The sequence below is a fragment of the Theobroma cacao genome, chromosome 6, assembly GCF_000208745.1.
Source record: "Theobroma cacao cultivar B97-61/B2 chromosome 6, Criollo_cocoa_genome_V2, whole genome shotgun sequence".
Classification (NCBI taxonomy): domain Eukaryota; kingdom Viridiplantae; phylum Streptophyta; class Magnoliopsida; order Malvales; family Malvaceae; genus Theobroma; species Theobroma cacao.
Window position 1 is genome coordinate 7,672,714 of NC_030855.1, and position 14,336 is coordinate 7,687,049.

General features: G+C 32.3%; 1 protein-coding gene across 1 annotated transcript; it reads left to right on the forward strand.

The window, feature by feature from the left end:
* On the forward strand, positions 1,330-13,355 carry LOC18595629 (mannosyl-oligosaccharide 1,2-alpha-mannosidase MNS1). Its single transcript, XM_018123701.1, has 14 exons — positions 1,330-1,647; positions 2,221-2,268; positions 2,720-2,851; positions 3,983-4,095; positions 6,903-6,968; positions 7,129-7,300; positions 8,469-8,558; positions 8,817-8,941; positions 9,051-9,116; positions 9,957-10,065; positions 10,157-10,255; positions 10,978-11,058; positions 11,136-11,306; positions 12,611-13,355. The coding sequence occupies exons 1-14, from the start codon at positions 1,489-1,491 to the stop codon at positions 12,851-12,853; spliced, it is 1,674 nt and encodes a 557-aa protein (XP_017979190.1). The 5' UTR covers positions 1,330-1,488; the 3' UTR covers positions 12,854-13,355.

Genomic DNA, 14,336 nt, shown 5'->3' on the forward strand with positions numbered 1-14,336 from the left:
GCAACAAGTATTGCAAAATCTCAATGAATTTCACATTTGAGCTAGTAGTACTCAACAGATGATGTAACACTTTTTGACAAAATAAATAACTTATTAAAAAATGAAAAAAAATATAAAAAGGTAAAACTTTTTTGTTCATGAAGGAGAACTTTGTTGGTGAAGACATTAAGACTTTGGTAGACTTGTATTTGTATGGAATTGACATTGATGATTTCAATAGGAAAATGGATTGCCAAGTCAATTGATGATTTTTCTGACCCAGTTGGATTCATTATTAATATCACATTGGGTTTTCTTCCTTGTATGTAGTATCAATTTTGTTTAGCTCCAAATATCATAAATTTCAAACCAATTTTTAAAAAATAACAAGAATATTTTTTCACACTCATCTTTTTTTATTTGATTCAATTTTTTTACATGATTTATTAAATATCCTTTATAATAATTTTAATCAAAATTAAAATTTATATAAATTATTTTGTCAAACAACTTATTTATAAAAAAAAACTTATAAAAAATAAATTTACCAAACAGTTTTAATTTAATTTAAAAATTATTATTTTTCATAAGAGTTTTATAATAGCTTTTAAGTTAAAAAAAATCAAGCCAAATATGCTCATAATACCTTTTGTAACATTAAATGTTAGGGAACCATAAGAAAAACATTAAATGCACTTGAAGCTCCCTTACTAACGTTAGAGAACTAGTTAGTCGAAAAAGGGGAAAGGAAAACTTGTTGGAAAGGACTATCCACCGGCAGTCGTTAGAAAGACTTGTAATTACAAATTTATACTGGAATTCATGTATAGTGACGCGTAATTAGTAGATTTGATTTTAAATTTTTTAAAAATAGAATTAATAAAATTATGTTTTAAGATCAAAATAATCGAAGTGGATATCTATTTGTCAATTCGGTTGGTTTTATAAATTTTTCAATATTTTACATAATATCTAAAATATTAATTAAAAATATCAATGATATTTATATATAAATATATATTATTTATAAAAATATTTTTAACAAATATTATTAATAATCAAATTTTTATAGATTCAATTATAAAATTTTTTAAACACAAAAATATCGAAATAATCAATATAAATAACTGATTAAAATCAAAATCAAACAAATTGAACTGAATTAATCAATTTATTCAATGTATATGCTTACCCATGTACATGAATCTGAACATGAATACGTAATGATACAACCGTAACGCAGATGGTACTAGGAAAAATATAAATGCGTCTTCCTAATTTCTAATTGATGCTTAAATGTCAAACCTTTGAATTAGGTGCGTCCACTTCACCGTACTTGACTTTCATATTGACTTATTCAGCGCTACGCTTCTAATCTGTATAAATTTTGTTTCCGTCTTCCACTCCAATTCCAGTTCCATACCCAGTCTTCCTTCTCCTCCCATTCTCCATTTCTTCTCTTTTGGTAGATCTCATTATTATTTATAGAAATTAAAAAAAAATTAAATAATGGCGAGGAGTAGATCATCGCCATCGTTGAGTAGATTTAGATATTGTAATCCCTCGTATTATTTGAAAAGACCGAAGCGTTTGGCTTTGCTTTTGATTGTATTTGTTTCAGCTACTTTTTTCGTTTGGGATCGTCAAACTCTCGTTCGAGAACACGAGGTAAGCTTTTTCCGCTTTTTTTTTTAATTTTGTAATGTTTAGACTCTTTAGTTTTGGGTATGGCTCTGTTTTCTTGTTTTTTTGATAAATCAGGATTGATCAAAACTCATTTCTTTGTTAATTTGATGTGAAATTCAAGGACTCAGAATTGTTAGATCATAATTTTAAGACAAATGACGGCTGATCTGTTTGCAGTAACTGTTATCTTTCTAATTTTGTTAATGGAAATGTAAAGGAATTTTTGGTTTGAATCAGAAAGCGCGTTAATATGTTAGTCTTTTTTATTTGGTAACTTTTGTGTTGGTTTTTGGGAGAATGATTTGAGGTTTTATTCACTATTTTAAAGTTAAGAAATTCCCCAATTTGAACGGTGAATCCTATGAAGCATTATCCTGATCTTGTCATTTTTTAAGGTGGGAAGTGCTAAAGATATGAATTTTATGTTATCAATTTGGGAACTGATACATGATGGAAACTGTGTGCATATTCATTACTTGAAGGGGATAGCACTGTCCATACGAGTTATGTGGTTTTTACATGCCTGTATATATCAAATTTCACACTGACTTGCAGGTTGAAGTGTCCAAGTTGAACGATGAAGTGCTTCGATTGCAAAATATGGTAAGTGCTCCATTTAGATGCTCAACTTAAGTGTTCTCTTCTACATTTTTGAATACGCATACCATCATTTTCACATTCATTGAAATTTTCGTTTCCTGGGATGGGGATTTTAAATTATTGTTGATCACTGGAAAATTTCTAGGTGAATTTATTTGGAGACTCTAGATTTAGGCATGATTTTTTAATTCACCATCAACATATTTTCAAAATGGAGGATTAGTGATTTGTTTAAGAAATCATATGTTTTTCTTCTTTTATTCTATCTTCAATGCAACTAGATTGACCAGTAGATGGAACGTGCTAGATTCCAAAGATCATCCCTTTTCTTAACTACTTGGGTTAATGGGTCATGTTGTGCTATGGTGTTCTATGTAAGATCCTATCCTTATATGGCCCCAAGTAGTGAGTTTTGGGTATGCATGGACTAAGTATTAACAATTGGTTCTTTCAGCTGGAGGAATTAAAGAGTGAGGTGGTGCCAGATGATCCCATTGAAATTCAAAGAAGAGAAAAAGTTAAGGAAGCTATGATTCATGCTTGGAGTTCATATGAGAAGTATGCATGGGGCAATGATGAACTTCAGGTTTGCTGGAATCTTTCTCTTTATATTATTTATCAAGCATTTGTCTTTTCATTTTTTCTCCTGCTTTACTACAGTTTGGGTCATAACACCAAAGTTATGATATGTGAAGTAACATTAATATTGATGTGTTGCTCTACAAATCAGGGGCTTTCTGTGCTTAATTTTATGGTTTGATCTTTGCCTTCATAATTTGTAGACATGTGTTCGTTTGTACCTCATCATTAAGTTGCCTTGATGGTCAATAATCACAATAGCAGTTGTACAATTATCTGATTTTTAACTGTATGTTGATTTGTTTGCCATGATAAATTCTAATTGTCAGAACTTGTCTCGCTTACAAATCTTATGGAGCTTAGTTTGAAAACTTGACGTGATTGATTTCATAAGGTAGGGGTGCTCGCTTTTCAGTCATCGATAAATAATAAGGCCGTTGTCTTGATTACCATGCTTTACGTGAATTCCTGTTACCAAATAAGTAATAAATTAATAGGAAGTGTCAAGGACAGTGCCTTTACTAGGAAATAATCATTCACTTTTGTACATCATTCTTTGCTGACGCGAGAGTTATTCTTTACTGCATGGGTGTTTTCTAATTTGTTTGAGTATTAACTTTAGAGAGCACAGTTCTTAGACAATTCTTATGTTGGTTTCACCCGTCTCGCTCAATGTCATTAGAAATTGTTTGATGGTTTGACAAGACTCCAGATGGGCTTTACGTATATGGTGAAAAACTTTTTCAGAGTAAAGAATTAGCACTGAATTTGAACAAGTTTGAAAATGATTTAAAAGTTCATAGAAGTAGTTTTGAACTCATGTTGTCAGTTCGGCAGTAGTTATGAACTTATAATTGTTGAAAACACATTGGACAAAAGGAAAGGACAGGAAAAGAAAACCTAATTTGGAATTTGATGCGTACCAACTTCAACTTGTTTAAAATATGACGTTTTCTGTTCTATGTTTGCTGAGGTCAGTCTTGTTCGAATTCTAAACTGATTATTTCACATCTTAAAAAAATCTAGACTGGTGCTTTGGTGGCATTCAATCCCCTTCCCCCCACCCTCATTTTTCCCCTTATACAAGCTTATCATGAAGATGCTAATGTTGTTGATTTTTTATGTCTTGTGTTACCAGCCTCAGTCAAAGAATGGTGTCAATAGCTTTGGTGGTCTTGGAGCAACATTAATAGACTCTCTTGATACGTTATACATTATGGGTTTAGATGAGCAGTTCCAAAGAGCAAGAGAGTGAGTTCAACTTTCTAGTTTCGACTTTCTCTTTTTCAATGTAAAGGTCTTTGTCATTTTGTGGTAGATTGCATCATTCTCTCCTTTTAATCTGATGAGAAATAGCTGCTACGTGTTTATTTCTGTTTGCCTGTGGTTTTAATTTGGTAGAAGTTTTGTAACTTAAAGCTATATATATGTCATGCTACTTTACCAGTGGGGGACTGGTAATTTACATGAGGGGAGATATTACCATTTATAAGCAAGTTCTATTTGTGTTTTCCTAGGTTAAACTGTGGAAAGAAAAAAAGGGGGAGCGGGGGGGGGGCGGTGGGGGGGGTGGGGGTGTTATTGAGGGAAGACATTTCTGCTATTGTTGGTTTATTTTGTTGATTATAGATTTTGTTAATGAGCACTTGTAGATAGTTGTTTTGTCTTTGGGATAGCATAGCTGCTTTATTTTGGCATAGCTTATTCTTTTGTTCTTTGAAAAAAAGAAAGCCTCAGGACTAGAGTCAAAACGTTAGTAGCATGTGTCTTATCATTAAAGAAGAGGGCGCTTAGCAAATAGTTTAATTTGGCTCACACTTCAAACTATGTTAGTTTTCATCATTGTTTCTGATTTCTGAGAGAGGAACACACGCAAGAACTGAGAACCTCAATTCTGGATTTTAAGGTTTAATATTGATGGTGTTATGATATGTGCTTCACAGCAGTTGATTAGGAAAGATCTCTGAAGTTTCAGCAAAGCAGAACAAGCTGGTTTTAGATTTGAAATTGGGATTAAACTTGCAGATATTAAATAGAGAGAAGAAAAAAGATCCTAAGCTTCGTCTGCCCTCAGGTTTCCATAGGGTTTGCACCTAAGGTAGATTACTCCATGCAACCATAAAGAGAACATTTCTGGAAAATCATCTCCAAGTAGTTTTCTCCATTAATGGAAAGAAGATGCACATTTATAGAATCATGGTAATCCTAATAATCCAGCAAGGGCTTGTACACCCACAATGGATTTTAAACAATCACCAAACTGTGAGTAGAAGGCTAATATAATACAAGACTCTTAGACTTAAATCTTCTATCTTTGATAAATCTTGAAATTATTAGATCACCCTGATACTTGAAACTTTAGAAAACACAAAATAAAATAAATGCAACAACCTTTTAATTCTGAAGAATTGAAAAGGGACAACAGCAAATATAAAGAAAGCCTTTTCCTGTTAGATGGAGTCAGCTACATGGATAGAATCATGCAATTATATGGAAAATTCAATCTGATAACAAATTCTCAAGAAAGCAATCTGAAATCTCTTTCAAAATGTCCAATCTCTCTTTTTTTTTAGATAATTTCAAAATGTCTGATTTCAATTCTCAATATCAAAGCTAAAACTAATAGAATCTCAATAATCCAAGTCTTAATATTTAAAGTAGCAAAAAACTCAATAATTTATAACTCAAAGCTACTAGGAATTTAAATAATCATAGGTACTTTTAAGTTAAAACTAAACTGAATATATGCTCAAATTACCCAGACAATCCTAATGCCCTAATACTGAAAAAAAGTAAAATACTAATTAATTTAAAGTATCCTAAGTAATCTCAAATATCACAAATGAATAATTACAATTACAATGTTTATACATTTTAACCTGTGAAAATATAACAAAATAGCAAATTAATGTTTTAAATAATTTAATCCCTCAAGTGGCATCTTTCCATCCTGCATCAATAAGAAAAAAGATCTATTCTATCTTAAATAGGATCCTAAATAGTAAAAGTTATAGTATGGGTATATCTTTACTTTATGAAATGTGCATTTATTCTCAGATACCAAATTAGGGGATGATACTGTTTGTAGTGTAGATTTATGTTATCTACTTAAAAAATCTTTGAGACCAGGCTAGTGATGTCATCAGTTCTTATGATAATTAGTACTTGCTTTTTACCATCATTGCAGCTTGGCATTTATGGCATAAAATCAGGGGAAATATATTGTTCAATTTATTTCCTTAAGATAAGCTATTTTTTATTATTTGTACACCTAGCAAATGCAATTTTTTTGAAAGTAGGAATAATGACACTGCATATGCAGAGAGATTGGTTGCTTAACATGTGAGGCAATCGCTTTGGTTATGATATTCTATGGTATCATATAATGGTTTTTCTTAGTTCTGCTGCCCCTAGGGTACAACAGCTCAGCTTCCTTGTTAAAGCTTTTCATACATTTCATTTGTTGAAGAGAAAAATTCTGCAATCACCTATGATCACCTTATCTCTCTCTCTCTCTCTTTCTCTCTCTCCTTACCTCAGCCTACTGTCTCCCTTTTTCTTCTTGTACGTTTTTCAAGTATCTTTCAATATGCTTTTCATTCATTATTGTGCCACCAACCTCCTTGTCTGAATCCACTTCTTTTTATTGTTCCTATTATCTTCTTCAGATGCTCTCTTTGTTCATTTTTCCTTTTTCTTACAACATATACCAGTTTATAAGGATACCAGTCTGTATGGGTCCCTTGAGGCACTGGGTCGCAGTTACGAAGTCTAGTGGGCTATTTACTTATTTTGATTCCAGCTGTTTGAGTTCAATAAATTGCATTTGATTTGCACACGTGCTCTTCTGGTTATGATAGCTAGGAGTTTTGTATACTGGCATTTTCACAATGCCGGCGTGTGATCATTGGTGCATTAATGCACTTTGGGGAGCAGGGGAAGCATTAAGTTGCTCCATCCATTCTGTCTTGTCACCATTCTTAAGTACATTTAATATGTAATACGTGGAGGGGTTATGGTTAAATTACTTTTGATCGGTGTTGTGCTGCTGTTTGCAGGTGGGTTGCAAACTCGTTGGATTTTAATAAGGACTATGATGCCAGTGTTTTCGAAACAACCATAAGGTTGCATTTATCAGGTTTAATATGTGTATTAGTTGTTTTTTCTAGAACTATAATAAGTTATGACCCTTTCCCCCCTTTGATTTTGTTTTTGTTTCTTTTTCTTTTTAAATTGACACAAATTTTGACTAATTTGTCCCGTCTATTCTGATTGAAAATTCAGAGTTGTAGGTGGACTTCTTAGTGCATTTGATCTTTCAGGGGACAAGGTTTTCCTTGAAAAAGCTAGAGATATCGCAGATAGATTGCTACCTGCATGGGATACTTCTACTGGGATCCCTTATAACATTATCAACTTGGCTCGTGGAAATCCACATAACCCTGGATGGACTGGGGTAAGTACGTTTTTTGCATTGATGCTGTTTAATATTTACTCTCTTTGATGCTATAGCAGTGAAAGTTGTTTTCCATTTCATGAATTAGCAAGGTGGCTTGGATAATAACCTCTCTAGCTTATGTCAGCTTGGAAGCCCTGTTTTATGCTTTTGGATCAGCTAGTCATGGCCTCCTAGCATATTGATCTCTTGTTAACCCTAACAATGATTACTACTTGGTATTGTCAAGGTGTGTACCTATGTGCTAAGGTGCAGTGCCAAATCAATTAAAGTGCCTTGCTTCCTGTGTGCAACTGTCTTTGATAAGGTGCTGCTTTTGCACCTAGACACACTTTTTTCAAGGCAAATAAAAGCATGCATAGCTTAAGTGTCCCTTTGGTTTATTTGGTTTTTCATTCTTTTATAAGCTGTACTTTTAGAAGAAAAAAGAGGAAAATACCAATGCCTTTTATGATAAAGATTGCTAAATGGTTCATGTGCAACTTTTAGTTGGAGATAGAAGAGAAGGAAACATTTAGCTAATAGCTGATGATGAGTTTAAATTAATTACTAATAAAACTTGATCTTTAGAATACATGAGCTGATGGAATGGAGTGGACATCTTAATGCTCATTAACAGCATATAGGTTTTAAGCTTGGTAGACGTAATATATCAAATTTTCTTTCTTATACATGTCTATATATATATATATATATATATGTATATGTATTGATTTTTTTTTTTAATACAAAAAGAAATCAACACCTTATATCATTAGCGAAAGGGCTTTTCTATAGCCTTATGCCTAGGGTGATGGAAGGGTCCTTGCGCCTTGGACAACACTAACATTGCTGTAGACTGAATACTTGACAGAGCATGCTTTGATCAGAGTGGAATAGTGCAGAAGCATTTATTCAGCTGATTCCTGTAGTTGAGATTTAAGCTCAACTGATTTGACTTGAAAACTGTTATTTGGTTATATGCTCTGGAGATTATTCTGTCTCTGCTTTTGGCAAATCATATTTTAAGTCTTTCATTATCCTTTATATGGTAGTTTATGTCATTCCATCAGCAGAACAATTACCTTCTATGCAGAAAGTTTTATTGTGAGACTTGAGGGCTGTTATTAGATGTTTAGTTTATATTTTTTTTTCACTGAGTTTGACTTTTTAATCCTCTCTTCCCTAGGGTGACAGTATTCTTGCAGATTCAGGGACAGAGCAACTGGAGTTTATCGCTCTTTCACAAAGAACAGGAGATCCCAAGTATCAGGAGAAGGTAATATCCATCTCATGTTTATGTGTGCCTATGTTACAGAATATTTTTCTAATTGTTGTGTTAGTACTGCTTGGTTGAGTGTGACTTCTGTCTGGAGCCAATTGCTAACCTCATTTCTTAGAATTGGGTTTAATTGTTTTAATGAAAAGATATGCTGAAAAGACTCAACCACTGGTTCTTTTGAGAGAAAGAAAAAGTTTTATGTGGCTTTTGGTTGCTGGGGTGGTTAATTGATTTGCTTTTGCTTTGATGTTTTAGGTGGAGAAGGTTATAGTTGCACTTAATAAAACTTTTCCGGCTGATGGTTTACTTCCCATCTACATTAATCCTGACAGAGGAACTGGTTCATACTCAACGATAACCTTTGGTGCTATGGGTGACAGGTATTTATCGACCTTCTTTTCTTGGTCTTTTTTTTTTTTTTTGTTTTTGCTTCACATTTCATCCTTTTTTCATTTGACATTGTGCATAATGTAAATAAGTTTTTTGCAGCTTTTATGAATATCTGCTCAAAGTCTGGATACAAGGAAACAAAACATCATCTTTAAAATTTTATAGGTGAGGATTCCATCTTTCTTGTTTCTATTTTCAATTGCTGTGATTAATAGCTGCTTATGGTTAGTCATTGGATGAGAAAATCATATTTCTTTGAAAGTGAAAACTTTGAAGGAGTTAGGCTTTTGGGTAAGAGTAGAAAAGTTATCTATTTTAGATTAATGGACATGGAAAGCCCTTACTACTTTTCCTGGCACCTTTCCCTTTAAAGAAGTTTGTTTGAGATAATAATTGATGTATTCACTTTTGGAATTCTAGCTTTCTGTTATCAGGTTTCCATTTTGTAACTCTAAAACTGCCCTAACTCAGCTGAACTTTATATGAGTATATAACTGAACCTCATAGTGCCCAGTTATTGAAATTCTCCTTCTATCCTGCACAATTAAATTTATGCTACTCATAAGATTTCAGAAAATTGAATCCTTGTTTTCCATGCAGTGATTTTAGGGCTACCTTTGCTTCTTTTATTCTTTTTGCCTAGGATGAACTCACTTTTTCTTGTTGGCACATCTTTAGTTTTGTGCAGAATGTGACAAGAGTATCTAACGCATTTTACTTATATCCAACTTCTCTCACTTCCGACCATTTTTATTTTTTTTTCAAAGTATGGAATATGAAAATGAAATGTACAAGACTTGGCGAGGGCTGAATTTGGGGCACTTGAGATAAATTCGTAGTGGACGTTTGAACATAAATTGCATGAACAAGAATAAAAATGCTAACACTCTTTATTGATGGCTTGATTTTCTTGTTTTAAGGATATCAATTTTAACTCAATACTCAACTACTTTATTTTGATTAACTTTCTGATTAGAAAACTCCATTGTGGAATCTTTAATGTAGAGATATGTGGGAAACATCAATGAAAGGCCTACTAAGCTTAATTAGAAGATCAACACCATCATCTTTTGCATATATCTGTGAGAAAAATGGGAATTCACTGACAGACAAGGTAATATTGGGTTACTGTGGCTGTAGTGCTATATTGTTGTTTTATAGTGTGATGATTTGACTTCTTGCTTCTACCCTTCGTATTTATGCAGATGGATGAATTAGCATGCTTTGCTCCGGGAATGATAGCTTTAGGATCATCTGGTTATGGTCCTGATGAGGCGAAGAAATTTCTTTCACTTGCTGAAGAGGTATTTTTTATGGCTTGAAATGCTAAGCTTAAAATGCTTTTACCTTGATTTTGCTACAGAAAAATGTTTAATTTCTCTTGGACAAAACCAATTACTGGTTCTGATACAGAAAGTTGATGTCTTCCATGGGATCTGTAGATGACCTTATCCCAGATTTATGCTAATGTGTTTTGTGCGTACAGCTATATTTATCAGGGAAAAGTTGTAAGGAATAAGAAACGTTATCAATTTTAATGGTCAAAAGGAGTTTCCTAAACATTGCTAAGTATTCGTTTGTGGGGTCTGCATACCCTGCTTTCATGAAGAGTAAACTAGATAGGTTAAGATGAGTGTTACTTGCTCAAAGAAACAGTTCAAGACTTCATATGATCTTACTTGTTTCCATGAACAAGCATTATCTTTTTAAATATGATCTTATATCATGGAGAATGGTGATTAGGAGCTTAAGACTTCATATGTCTCATACATTTTTGGCTTGCATGCGTGCTTTCCAAATATGACAACATGTGTGAATTGCTGTTTCTTTTTCTTTTTTCATTGTGGGCAAAAATTATGTAAAACATTGCGTTTTTCAGTAAGGGTGTGAATAGGCAGGTTTAAGCAGGTCTGGATGGGTTATAAATCATTTGGGTTCCAAATGTTCATTTGCCCATTTATGATCTGTTTAAACTGCTCCTGGTTCTTAAGGTCTTGGACTTGATTCTTTTGGTCTTCTTATGCAGCTTGCTTGGACTTGTTACAATTTCTACCAGTCCACACCAACAAAATTAGCCGGAGAGAATTATTTCTTTAATTCTGGACAGGTAAGTTATCCTTAATCTCATGATATATGAGAGATTATCATCTTATACGATTGCATTCTTAAGCATAGTATTTTCAGGATATGAGCGTGGGTACATCCTGGAACATATTGAGACCAGAGACAATTGAATCACTCTTTTACCTCTGGCGTTTAACTGGTAATAAGACGTATCAAGAGTGGGGTTGGAATATATTTCAGGCATTTGAAAAGAACTCCCGGATAGAATCTGGATATGTTGGCCTGAAGGATGTAAGTGCTCATAAAACCCACAGCATTAGATTTCTGTGTTTAACTGTTTATATTTGTGCTTCAGAATCCTTTCAAAAAAATCTCATTTTGTAAGGAAATAAAAGAACACAATAAGATGCTTACCTTAGCATTTCAATAGTTTAGCTTGTTTGGTCATACATATGCACTTAATGCCTGATTACTTTTCTGTTTCCTTTGAGATGTTAATTCTCAGCTCCCAACACTGTGTTTGGATTGAGGGGAAAGGGGGGGAAGTAGAAAGGACATTAACGGAGACAGGAAATTCTTTTGTTTTGGACAGTTATAAATTGAAAGGAAGAATAACTTAGAGAAAGGCATTGTCCATCCAAGTTTCTTGAAACCTCATTTTCATCATCTCTCCAAGTTTGGAAACATAGAACTTTTATATATGGTATTGTATTCTTAACATAAAATAGATGGTCCATACAAGTTTCTATTACAGAGTAAATTTTAAAAATTGGACCTATAATTTAAAAGGCCTACTTAAAGTTAATATCTGAGATTGAAAATGAAATTGAGTGTCATAATTCCTATGGGTGTCTTATTGTCTTCATATTGTACTGTGGGTGGATCTTATTTGCGTAATCTAACTTATTCGCATTTTTGCTTATGAATAATTAGACTTGTTTGCTGATGTGTTATTAACAGAAATATGGATTAATTCCTTTCTTTTTTGGAGGCTAAGTTGATGAAACCTTATTCTTTTTGTTAAAAAATATAAACAATAAAAAATTTAATTTATTTTTATTTATTTATTCACAGAAACTTTTCTTTTGGCGGTATGTTTTATTTATTTACTTTCTTTTGTGAGTTTGGTGTGAAATTTAGATATTCACCATTGATCTATGGTATTATATATTCAAGGTTTATAATTTTAAGAGATGCAGATAGGAACTTTGTTTTCATTTTCTTCGTAATTCTGCCTTCTCTTCCGCGTAGTTTTTGGACTTCAGTGCATTTCCTAACTTTTTAAAATGAAAAGAAGATTGAAAAATTAATAAGCAAAATTTAAGATTCAGAAGGAGGTGAAAAATTGTAGAGATTTGTGTACTCATTTTTGTTAATCCAAGACATTATCAGAATCTGAAATTTTGTTATCTTGAGTGAGCCCTAAGAAATATTTTGTTGATATTAACTGTCTAACCGCATCACTATTTGAGTTTCTACTTTTAGTTTGCCATAAACCATGAAAAGCAATAACTGATCTAATAATTGCTTAGAGCAGAATGGTCTAATTTTATTGTTGTCATCATTAATTGCTTATTATTGTTGGCTTTTCTCAGGTTAATTCTGGTGTTAAAGACAACATGATGCAAAGCTTTTTTCTTGCGGAGACACTGAAATATCTTTATCTTCTTTTCTCACCCCCTACAGTCATCTCGTTGGATGAGTGGGTATTCAACACAGAAGCTCACCCTATAAGAATTGTCAATCACAACGATGCAGATTTTGCAAAATCGGAAGGGCAACATAAACCAGTGGCTAGACTACGAGTCAGGAAGGCAGGTCGATTGGGTGATAATTAGGATTCAGTTGCTGTTTATTTTAATTGTTTTTGGCTGAACCCCATCATATGATTTTGGACCTAAAATAGATGACAAGCCAGAGGTTATAACGTTGTAGTTTCTTGGAGTAGATAGAAGAGTGGGGTGTCCGGTTCACATTGGAGAAGCATGCTGCTCCAAACAAATCCTTCATTCCCGGGTAATGCCTTCCCTTTACCTTTTAAAATGAAGGATGTGTAGGATAGGATATAGGCAAAAAGTTTACAATTATTTCTGGAGGCATTTCCTATACGAGCTTAAAAGCCTTTGTGTCGGATCTCTATTTGTTTTTTTGACAATTTTTTCTTTACACGACTAAGGCATTAGTTATCAGATGGAGCATTTCACTTTAACTATTATTTTTTTTGTTCTCAAAGAACAATTATTAGGTTCCATGATGAATCTTATACACTGCATCAGTATGACTGTATAATTATAGGTGATGTGCTCTTGTTATTCAAGTGATTTAGTTCATTTTAGCTTATTTTATAATGGCTACCACCACACTGTTCATGTATGTTCTTTGGTCCAATTGAAACAATCGAACTTAAATTGCTTACCTTGATTGAGGGTTACAAAACTAAGTTGGGAAGGAAGAAAAATAGAATGAAAGATTCTTAATGTATGGCCCTAAAGATGAAAAATGTTTAGAAACGAAACGAGATTTGGATAAAATATTAATTGTTGACTTTTTGTTTTTTTAAACTTGTGGCGAAGTTGAAGATTTTGGTTTTTTTTTTTCAATCAAATTTATATATTTTCATTTTAGATCAAATAAGTTTTTATAATTAATGATTAATTAATTATCATTAATCAAAATATCATTTGTTATTTTATATTCACTTGATATTGTTATGGCGTTGACGTAAGGGGTTATTATATCAAATTAATATGTTACATTATTATCAATTATAATATATCAGTATGTTACGTTAGTGTTATGTGACATAAAATGATAAATGGTATTTTTACTAAGTCAACAATTAATTATAAAGATTGGTTTCACTCGAAATAAAACTATAAGGATTTATTTTGCTCAAAATAAAAATACAAGAATTTGATAGAGTGCAATAAAAATATAGAGGTTTATTTGAATTTTTTAAAAAAATTTAAGAGGTTGTTTAGATATTATGTCAATAATTATCTAAAAATAATGTTGAAATTGCATAAATCTTTGAGATGGAGACCTAGACCTAAAAAGAAAAATGACCAAATTTAAGAGGTTTTTTTTTTATACAATTTCAATATTTTATTAGATATAATTCACATGTATATATTATACAGTTCTATTCAATAAAGCTTATATTTAAAAGTAAACAAATGGATGATTATTCAATAAAGCTTATATTTAAAAGTAAACAAATGGATGATTTTGTCTTACGATATATTTTTTTCTTTTAAATATATTACAATGGTTTAGGTGAACCCTATGAAATCACCTTCATTGATAAAGTTAATTTTTAAA

What these genes read in the sequence shown, in the direction of transcription:
- LOC18595629 (XM_018123701.1), top strand. Translation starts at nt 1,489, where the DNA reads ATGGCGAGGAGTAGATCATCGCCATCGTTGAGTAGATTTAGATATTGT. An exon ending in TCATCTTTAAAATTTTATAG is followed by an intron (nt 9,117 to 9,956) that starts GTGAGGATTCCA and finishes TCTTTAATGTAG; the next exon opens with AGATATGTGGGAAACATCAA. An exon ending in GGAATTCACTGACAGACAAG is followed by an intron (nt 10,066 to 10,156) that starts GTAATATTGGGT and finishes GTATTTATGCAG; the next exon opens with ATGGATGAATTAGCATGCTT.